The 11,272-nt window shown below is 41.6% G+C and overlaps 1 protein-coding gene across 1 annotated transcript; it reads left to right on the forward strand.

Moving 5' to 3' along the window:
• Positions 1–5,556: 5,556 nt before the first annotated feature.
• On the forward strand, positions 5,557–7,127 carry nrarpa (NOTCH regulated ankyrin repeat protein a). Its single transcript, XM_053340289.1, has 2 exons — positions 5,557–5,683; positions 5,880–7,127. The coding sequence occupies exon 2, from the start codon at positions 6,382–6,384 to the stop codon at positions 6,718–6,720; it is 339 nt and encodes a 112-aa protein (XP_053196264.1). The 5' UTR covers positions 5,557–5,683; positions 5,880–6,381; the 3' UTR covers positions 6,721–7,127.
• Positions 7,128–11,272: the final 4,145 nt, after the last annotated feature.

Raw genomic sequence — 11,272 nt, forward strand, 5'->3', positions numbered from 1 at the left:
ACTTTGGAAAGAGTTTTTATCCTAACCAGTGTCGCTTCCTTTTCATCAATTAAATCATCATTTGAAAGAAGCTTTTCACCATCACATGTGTGACTGACAGGTCGGGACCTCTATATGTATGTCACATAACACCATATTACCAATTGCATAACCTAAATGGCATTACAAACTGTAGGCTTAGGGGCTTTTGTTGCTGTAAGTAATGTTACACCATCTATAATACAGTTATCTGTCAGGACATTATACAGTAAGTATTGTCACCTCAGAAGAATAACATTACAAAAGTGGGTGTCTGTCGCTGTGAGTGTGAAGTTCACTGTTCATTGTTAGGAGTGCTGGGGGAGCCTCAGAGCTCCGGATCTGAACCTGCTGCTCCCGTGTGGGAAATCAGACATCTAGGCTACCACTCCAAAAAGAGGCTGTCTTGGACAAAAGGAGATCATGTGGATTCCGTCTGTCTCAGACACGACTTACAAGTTCTCAGGTAAAGCAGCCAGTGATGATATAATATGTTTATTTGTTATACATGTGTGTTTCAATTTAATATATTTGATTTACTCCTACTGTAAATATTACATTTGCTGACTCATTTTACAAACTACCTCATTAGGAGTATTGTTACCACTCGTTAATAAAGCAACCTTAATGTGTTGTAACTGATGTAATAATGAATGGATAATAAACCATTGACAATGGCTTTAAAATTGAGTTATAAATTTTGGGTGTCGAGGTTGTGAAGTCTCTGGTGTATTCCTTCCTCCAGTGTGACACTTCAAAATGTTACTCGGTCATTAATGTAGTGTGATCAAAATAATCCAGGTCTGCAATTCTAAATAATAATAATATATTGTCAATAAACAGATTATGATTGCGATTTCTCTGCAAAATATTTTAGCTGAATATGAATTTCTGAAAAAATTGGAGGTGTGGGCAGACTGGGGTGGGGGGGGGGGGGGGGGTAAACACCAGCCAAAAGCATTTTTCTCAATGTGGACACCCAAAAGTTGTATGGCTTCTAAGTGATATATAACAACAATAGACCCTTTATGATATGTGTGTTATGTGTGTGGGTGCAATATCAACTGTTTTTTGTAGTGATGCCAAATACTCGTCTTACTTTGCCAGCTGACAGTCACAGTTTAAATCCCTGTGGAAATATTCTGTTCTCATTTGTTTATTCATTCAGTCATGCATTGAATTCATGGAAACGGATTTCCAACTAGTATTATTATTATTATTTATTTATTTATTTTAAATCTCAAATTAGACGTTCAGGTGTGGAGAGAGGTTGATGACTATCAGGTTTGCATGACTAATCTTTCCAGCAGAAGATGGTCGTTGAGATCAGTCTGGAGGAGAGAATATAGCCTGAGCTTGTGTGCGTGATATTAAAAAAAGAAAAGGAACAAAAAAAAAAGTCTATATCCGCAAAATGAGGGTTGATCAAACCGCTTACTTTTTAGTTACCTCTCTCAGCGTAGTTGTATATATTATGACCCATTTTTCTCAATCATACATCCTGGACTGCCCAAAGAAATTTGGCATGTTGCCATGCGCTTTTTTAAAAAAGCAAACTATATGATAAGTACTGTAACATCAAGCTACAACGCTATTTTTTTATTACTATGAATAAAGTCGATAGCCTAGCTCACAAATAAGCCCTTCTCTGTGTGTCTTGTCCTGTCCTTGTCCGGGTGGTCGCAGCCCCTGCCTCTCTGCAGAGCGCAAGCTTTCTGCTGCAGCACCGTGTTATTTGATCCTTGCTCTTTCTTTGCTGGGAAGAAAAGCTCGCCTCTTTCCCACGCTCCGAGGACACGTGGTGCCCGGAATGAATTGGATTCAGAAGACCCTCCCTCCCGGTAAAACGTCATAGCTCTCTCTCTCTCTCTCTCCCTCTCTCTCTCTCTCTCTCGTCCAGCATGCTTTCTGGCAAGAATGTCAAATAACAATGTTGCCAAAGCGTCCTGATAAAAAAAAAAGAAATATAGACATTTCTACGTGACAGTTATACATGTATTTCCCCTCTTGTTTTTCCTATCTGGGCTCTCCTCTTTAGCGACATGCGTGCGCACAACATCCCGGGACGGGAGACTCCTCCCGTCTCGTCTGGCCCCAGCTGCCCCGGGTCTCGGCGCCAAACCTCGGCCCTGCGCACTGAACTGCCCCGATCTATCCGGCGCTCCGTTTACAAGGCAGCCACACATCACTGCACTGCACGCACGACGCTGGGTTCTTTCTTTGTCGCTGGAAAAGAAAAACACGTCTTATTTATCAACATAGCAATAGAATAGAGATATGGCTGCGCAATTAGAATAGAATAGATCTGTATTATCTCTGTCATGACTATCCATGTAAGAGCTTGAGGAGAATTCGCTTCACCAAAGCCTTTGTGCCAATGAAACCTGACCATACTCACTTCAGGATGACTTTAAAGATTATTGGTGGCATGCGCTTTTACGCACGCATGGAATTCCTTTATAAATATAATATAAACTGAATTTTAGCTTTCTGCTCACTCCCAAAAACATAATTATTGACATAAGTAGTGTAATCATAATTGGTACTTTAAGATAAATCGACATTGCTTTAAAAACTACATTTTATCTGTACTTGAATAAATATTGTATCTGATTTTGGCTTCCCAGAGAAACATTACCGAGACAGACTGCAGGAGCAGAGTGGTGGGGGGCAATGAGGGGAGAGCAAATGCCACAGAGTTTGGGGGAGAAACTCATCCAATCGGAGATACTTTTGGCTCCTGCGGTCTGTGCAAATGTTTTCCAAGTGTCCAGACGCGCTGCAGCCAAAGTTCTGATAGCGGACAGATGTTCCTGATTTTCCAGAAGATGTTTTGCACCATTCAGTAACACTTAGAAGAAAAAACACACACATCTATAAACATAATCAAAACGCGTACTGATCTTAGTAACTCAAAAGTTGCATGCTTATGTGCCTATGTGCGGGTCAATGCTGTGCCAAATGACGACTGTAGAGAGGAGCAAACATCTGTTTAGATGTGGTGAGTACCTAGACCTTGTTAACGCATTAAAAAGGTCTGAGTTGGGTACTCACCACATCTCTATGAATGAGTCAGAGCCACGGTCTTTGTTTTGGAGCATTTGCAGCTGCGGGCCACTTGTTGCAGAGGAACAAACAGAAAATAGTCGGCAAACAGTCACCTGCAGATGCACCTAAAAGTATCAAAAACAGATGAATCACAGAACCTCCGCAAACACTTTGGCCTCACACGAGCATGGTCCTAAAGTCAAAGATCTTCAAGCATATATGAAGATAATCATTCATCGTGGTCACATTTAATATTTGTTTCTGATGTCTGACAGTAATATTTATGTACTTTAAAACCTTTAAACATGTTTACAGATATGGGAAAATAATGTACGAGGTGGAGGTGACTGTTATTTTCTATACTGGGAGTCTTTGGAGTGCATTATAACACTTATACCATGACCCCCGAAAAATAAGAAGGTTATTATACCATTTTTAGAGGGTTTTTTTAATCCATGGTCATGTTCATTTCTGTAGTAACATAACATAAAGCATAAATACTGTCTATGTGGTTTGTGGCTTAATAAACCCACTTGCGCTTATTTAGAACTGTTTAAACTGCTCACTTAAACTGAGGTTCAGGTAGCCTAATTTTTGACCTACATTGACACCTGCTACAGCTTTACTAATGATCGTCTATAAATGACATGGCTCTTCCTCATCATGCATTTTCTATCGTCCCTATGCGACAGTGTGTCTAATTATCAAACAGACTGTGTTATCTATCAGAAATAAATCGGATTAATATTTTCATACTTTCTTTTGAGTGAAATAAATCGGGTTGTGACCTATTATGTTTGGATCTGACTCTCCCACACTGACTCACAGACTCAGGCAGATGCAGCCACAGACGTGCGCCAAATGTACAGTTCTGAGTGTGGGAAAAAGAGGACAGTGTGAAAGCCGCCAACCATCAGAGCGAAGAGCGGTTTAAAGTGTTACACAGATAAGACGAAGTATATGGGGACGCCAAACGGAGCAAACGGCCTGAGGGAGGCTATTTACCTAGTGTGGTTTCCACATATTTCTCTCTCTTCCCTTTTGCCTCTCCATCTCTGTCATTTTCTCATACATTCTTTCTGTCGAACTGTGTTTCTATCTATCAATATCTATCACCACCACCTTCCTACCCACACACACATATACACACACTCACAAACATACACACACAGGCGCCCAGTTCCCACGGTGGCTGGGGCAGCTGAGCGGCGTGTCAATCTGCGCACAGCGTCACCTCTTTTCACTTGCAAAAAGGAAGTAGCGCAGGGCTTTTGTTATTTTGAAGTCCCACCGTCTAGTCATTTAAAAACAACCGGAATATATCCGCAGTTTATGATTTAAGCAGCCACCTATAATCTCCTCCTCAGAGGTGTTTTTTTTTTTTAATAATGAGACTGAGAGACTCCCGGTCCTTTTGAGGCTTTTTTTAAAATTTTACTGTCGTTACCATTTGGTTCAGAGGCAACAATCGCTGCCCTGAAAGATCACACGGGTTAAAGGTTTTAGTGTTATGTTTCCCTTGAGCTTTCACCTTCTGGAAAATAAGAATAAAACTTTTGCTGTTTTAAACCTTAGCCTGTGGATTGAAATATAGAGTACAGTACACCCCCAAACAACGGCTCTTACAACAGGTCTTTGCATGTTATTTCATTTCATATTTGTGCATAATTTGTCCGAGATGTTCACAGGGTCAGTCCGTTTATTTCAGGGTGACACTGAAGAGAAAGTTGGGCTACTGGTTAACTGCAGCAGCACGTAGCTGTAAACCACACCCTCTCCTGGATAGTGTGTAATTATCAGCACCTTTTCAGCCCCTAGTTGACATGAAAGGGCATTAATGAGTCCACTTACTCTTTTTGCACACACACACACACACACACACACACACACACACACACACAAATAACTTTTTTGACAAGTCAACTGTGGCTTCTTTCTGCTTAATAAAAAGGAGTGCTTTCCGACCTTGACCTGTAAGAGTCAAAAAAGCATCCTAATAACTGTCAAATCATTCAATTGTGTTTTCTTAGAAAGCTTCTACTTGTTCTTCTACTTCATGTCAGTAGCCTTTTCGCTTTGCGTGAATAAAATCCTCACTGATGCTCTTTTACATCCCTGCAAATGAGACCAGATTGACTTTTTGTTTTAAGTTCCTGCTAATGATAATCCAGTGGATGATCCTTTACAGCGTGCCCCCTTTCTCAGCGGTTTACAGCCCTGGCAGCACCGTGCCTCTGGCTTTCAGTCCGCTTCCTGGGGTCAGCTACAGGAGATCGGATATAGAGCTCACCATATTATTGCTGCGGGCGGCTTGTTTAATATCTCTGCAGCAACATTTGGCTACCCCTTTAGGGTGACCACGCCCCCTCTATGCACATTCACAGCGCCCTGGTCCCTCCCCCTCGCCGAGCCGGCAGCCTATAACCTCCCCTGGTTTCCGCCCATTCCTCCACAGTTGATTCTTTGGGAAGGTATTGTCATGCAAATAAAGGACGCGTAAAATATTCCCCCAGAGCGCAGCGCAGGGCAGAGACTCGGACCGCGCGGAGGACACAGACCGGGGCCACACGGTGGATTTCTATCGTTTTCGTCGCTACGGACCCGTCCATTTGTCAAGGTAAGTCACAAATGTGCAGCGGATTACATTTCCAGACATATTTAGTGGCAAATGTATCCGTGCGTAAACGTGTGCGCACGGAGCTCTCTTCTCTCACTCTTGGATGTGGCGGAATGTGGGGTCCCTGTGGCAGTCTGTTGGTGAGGAATCGGGATTCATGCGGACTTCTCTTGTCTTTTTTTGTTGTCTTTCTCAGACACCCTGGCCACATGAACAGCGACATATAACCAGGACGTGTAGCCAGGAAACAGGTCAAGGAAAACCTGCGGGGATCCAGCAACGAGGAGGCTGCCCTGTGGAGATAGTGCCCATACTTCCAACTTCCTCAAGTGAAGTCGGAGGTGTCTCTCTTCTCCATCCCCTGCTTTAGGCTACCTGCTGCTGCTACAGAGGAAACTACATCCAGAGAGCACTGGATCGCTTGAGAGCACCCTTTATGTTTTAGGGATTTTAGGATCTCTCAAATATTAACATTTTTGCACACCAAGTGTGTTATTTCCTCTCTTGTCCTTTTTGGGATATATACAGTTATCTTTTTTTCTGTTTTAGTACTTAAGTGCCTTAATAACTGGTTATAACCCAGTGTAACTGTGGCATTCTTACCAGACCAGAGACGCTCAACAGGGAGAAGACGATTACTATCAGCTTTAGAACTCAGGCAGGATTACTGGTTCCCCACCCTCCAGCGAGCTGCAACCATGAGCCAGGCGGATGTGTCGACTTGCTCTGCGCCGCAGAGGGTTTTCCAGGAGGCGGTGAAGAAGGGCAACACCAAGGAGCTGCACTCGTTGTTGCAGAACATGACAAACTGCGAGTTCAACGTCAACTCCTTTGGGCCAGAAGGACAGACGGCCCTCCACCAGTCCGTCATTGACGGAAACTTGGAGCTGGTAAAACTGCTGGTGAAGTTTGGTGCAGATATCCGGCTGGCCAACAGGGAAGGGTGGAGCGCTTTACACATCGCCGCCTTCGGGGGCCACCAAGACATTGTGCTATACCTCATCACCAAGGCCAAGTACTCCTCTGGCGCCCGGTGATCTGTCTCTGCTGTCAGGTAAAAACTGAAGAAAAGAGAAATAACAAAACAACAACAACAAGTAGAACATAAAACTGCAACACAGGGGAAAGCCAGGCTCTTGTAAAAGCAAAAAATATTAAAAATTAAAAAAAAAAAATTGCCATTATCTACATAGTTGTGCCAAATTATACGAAAAGGAAATAAAAAATAGACCTGCACAATAATCTTCCCTCACTGTAAACCAAACGGGGCCCTCTCTGCACTCCTGAGTGAAGCACCGCATGGTTCACTCACACACACACACACACACACACACACACACACCACAGCTTCTTCAACACGAATCTTTTAACAAAAAAGAAACGCCATTTCGGTGAGTTTGTTGGTACTAAAGCTTTCCTCTTGAATGTGTATACTAGATCGTGTCGTCCAATATATATATATATATATATATGTATGTATATATATGTGTATATATATATATATATAGGCTATATAGGCTATATGTATATATATGTATATATATATATGTATGTATATATATATATATCTTCATGTATAAAAAAGAAGCCAGTCTTTGTGTATCAGTGTGTGTGTGTGTGTTTGGACTCCAGAGTGCAGATGGCCCAGTTTTTTTTTCTATACATGACCTCCCATCCTCAGTATAGTTGAATAGTTTCTTTGTGGGAGGGGCGGGAGGGGGGCGCAGATTTGACCTGTTGCTCCTCATTGTTAAAACCCTTTTTTAAGTTATTTTTATATGAAACACGGCACTTGATGCTACATGGCTGCATGCTGGAATATCTGAAAGGGAAGACACATGAACAAGAGAAGAAGGGTTGCCCTCTGTTGGCTACCAGAGGTCTGTTTCTTTAAAAAAAATTAATTGATTATTTTTTCTTTTTTTTTAACTCAAAGAGCGGCATTATGGCTATCCAACACGCTTTTCAGATGTGTAATCATTATGTAACAACAAATGACTTCATCCATGTTGTGAAGTACTGTACACAATAGCTTTACTTTGTTTCTGGTTGTTTTTTTTAAGAAAAAAAGAGCGACAGTAGCTGAAAACGCTCTGCCGATCTTGCCATGCTGGCGTCCAACTTTTTTCAGGCCAGTGCGACCACTTTGCCAATGGTCATTGTGTTACTAAAACCGCTGCTTTCGCTTTGTATCAAAAAAAAAGTCGCATTTGGAATTCACTTTATAATCTCCTTTCAGTATTTTATTAACATCCTAGTCATCACTGTGAAAGCAGGCTGGGTTTTTTTTGTATTTATGAAGGTACATTGAGAAGATGCATTTTTAAATATGTTGTGGTTCTTCTTTAAAAAAATCTATGAGTGTAAGAATATCTAGGGTGACTCAAGCTGCTTCAGACTCGTAGTATAAACTGTCCCGTGTGGAGGTAGACCCATCCCAGAAACCCCTCTGTTATAGCCTGTTGACCCTGAAGAGGACTCCCCTAACCACCCTCCTCACCCCCCCTCTCCCATCAAAAGACTTTGTTTGGTTGCCTTTTGCCAGCTACCTCGACTATTAAGTATTCTCAAGTTGTTCAGCTCTCTCACCACTCTGCCACGTTGTTTGGAGTCTGAAGAGATTCACAGTGTCTCTGTGGTCATCTACATGCCAGTATGTTTTTTTTTCTTTTTTCGTGCTATGTAGCCTGACAGACAGATGGACTTCACTCAGAAGATGCAATGAAACCCCCCCATTCCTGCATCCTCAGTCGGGACAGTTTATTTTACACTACAACCAAACCAATTCTGACAAGCATCATTTTGCCTTTCTGAAAGGGAGTCTCTCTCTCTCTCTCTCTCTCTCTCTCTCTCTCTCTCTCTCTCTCTCTCTCTCTCTCTCTCTCACACACACACACACACACACACACACACACACACACACACACACACACACACACACACACTGCCATTGTTGCATGCTTTCCCTATAAAACTTAACTTTTCTCTTTCTCTCTGTCTTCATCAGCCTGTTTTGTTTTTTGTTTTTTTCTATTTTTTCCAGTCATACAAAAAATGGAATTGTATCGCATGACTTGTAAATGCAGGGAGTTTTATTGCACAAAATATGCGGAGCCTTGTGCGCCCCCAGTGTTTGTACGGGGTAGCTGCAGGAGCCAAGGCTTTGGAATAGTTACTACTACTGAGCAGGACCCTATTACTGTTGGACGATGAAGACTTTAAAGACAACAACACATGACTATTGCAGGATGTCACAGAAAAGGAAAAAAAAATTGGTTCCATAAACTTGCCTGCTGCATTTTGAAAGTCATGGCACCCTAACATTTGTATCAATGCTGCTTGTATGTTTCTTTTTTTAATTTTTTTTTTTATTAATGTTGATGTTATTTTTCTTAAAAGCCTACTGCTCAAATGGCCAACAGTTGTATAGAAGCTTCACAGCAGCACTGGATCCCCTCATGAGAAGATGTTGCGAAAGGTTTTGTGTGTATGTGTGTGTGTGTGTGTGTGTGTGTGTGATTATGCACTTCTCATGAGGTCCCCCATGTGGCTGCGTTAAACAGTCATCCAGACTGAAAAACTTCCCATTTTTAAAAACCTGGAACAACCACAAGTAACTTAAGCGATTGATTCACTACATCAAGGTATAGATTGGTATCAGGCAACAAATGAAATATGCATCGCTTGTCTTAAACTTGATGTTTTTTTTCTTTTTCTTTTTTTTTGTTTGTTTGTTTGAATATTGCACTGATGACTGTTGTTGAAAAGTTGGCTTTTATGTGTCAACATTTTAATTTTTTCTGAATAGAAAAAAATCAAACACAACAAAATACTATTGTATAAATATATGCTCCAGGTGATAATGTCCTAATGTGTGTGTTACTTTGTGGAAAAAACATGATGTTTTTGAACAAAGATGCGTGTATCTCTGTGATTGGGTGTATGTATATATACATATGGATATATATATCAACGCTGATGATGATGATGATGATGATATGTTGGGGCACTTTCTTTTATGAAGTGCTGTCTTCCTGTTTTTTGTTTTTGTTGTTTTTTTTAAAGGGGAATAATACATTTGATGGTAAGATCATTGTAACATGATTAAAAATTGCACGGTTGTGTGGTTGTTTGGCTTACCAGGGTCATAACATTTATGACGTATGGGGCCAGCCGCCAGATTGGTGTATACATGAGTGAGATGATTTTTTTAAAAAGAAAAGAAAAAAAAGAAAAAGTGCTGACTTCTTTGGACCAAGTTGCGTTTCTGGTCTTGCTTCATTTCAAGCAAGAGGAAACAGCTGATTTTTCATGAGTGATGCAGATGTTCCATCATGTTTGGTTTTTCTTTTTGTTTGTTTGTTTGTGTTTGTATCCTTTTTATTTTTATTTTTGAACGTTTGTAACACTGTGATGATGACGTTATGTCATGTGGAGATGAGTGCTGTATTATTTTTGTACGTTTGTGTACAAGCCAGTAAAGAAATCATTAAACTCAAAATCTCTGTGTGTATGCATACATTTCTTCCTCATCTCCAAAGCAAATGTGTTTCTCTGCACCCCCTCGCCTGCATTTTTCATAGAAAAGGTTGATTTGGGAAACACCCCCACCCTCCTCCTCCTCCACCCCTACCCTGCTCCCTCTCTCCCTCTCTCTCTTTCTCTCTTTCCCTCCCTGTCTTCCAAGCCGAGCCCAGCCCAGATCCCCATTCTCTCCTTTTGTCATTCATCTGGCCTCATCCTTTCACTGCCGGGATAAAAGAGCCCAGTGCATTGTGGGTAGGCTCAGTTTAAAGAAGGGTAACCTCCCCTGTGTGTGTTGTGGGAGAGCTGGTTTTATGTTACCCCCCCCCCCCCCCCCCCACACGCCTCCACCCCACCACCACCACCACACACACACACACACACACACACACACATTCAAAAACTTTCCAACACACACTCTTTCTAACCATTAAGGCCCGAGCTTTGCACCGCAAGTCTGCTCTCTGCTGACAACCTGCTGATGCCTTTCGCTCTTTTCTTTTGCACAAACTCTTGTCTTTCACTCATTACCTAGTTCCTTTTACTTAATTTACCCATTCCCCAAGGCTCCATTACACTTCTTCTGAAAAAGCTGATGTTGGAATGAAACAAAACACATTCCTACTTGTTACTTTCTATTTTTGTGTTTTTTCTTTTGAAATATGTCCCTTTGAGACTCCTTGTCACCTCCAGCAATGTATCAAATGGGCCTGAAAATGGATGGTTCAGCTGTTAACCATTCTCACCTCATAAGGGACGATTATAAGCCAAAAAATTGAGAAACAGCGCATTTGTGTATTCTGTTCTGATCAGCATGAATATGTTCTATCATTTTCTGTGCTTTGTTTTTGGTTTCTTGTACTTGTAGCACTGAGATAACTTGTACAAGATATATGAGAAGGTGACTTGCATCTCACTGTGTGTTGCATTTTGCCCTATTGCATTCTGGTCTTGGTGTATTTGAATTGAAACCTGTGATTGAGTCATGTTCTTCTCCCTCGTTTGTTGGAAACGTTGAGCTGCAACTGATATTGCACGGCTGTGGGAGGGTCGTGGGAAAACCGA

This window comes from Scomber japonicus, chromosome 19 (genome assembly GCF_027409825.1).
Source record: "Scomber japonicus isolate fScoJap1 chromosome 19, fScoJap1.pri, whole genome shotgun sequence".
Lineage (NCBI taxonomy): Eukaryota > Metazoa > Chordata > Actinopteri > Scombriformes > Scombridae > Scomber > Scomber japonicus.

Excerpts from the sequence above, each read along its gene's own strand:
- nrarpa (XM_053340289.1), top strand. The coding sequence starts at position 6,382 with ATGAGCCAGGCGGATGTGTCGACTTGCTCTGCGCCGCAGAGGGTTTTC.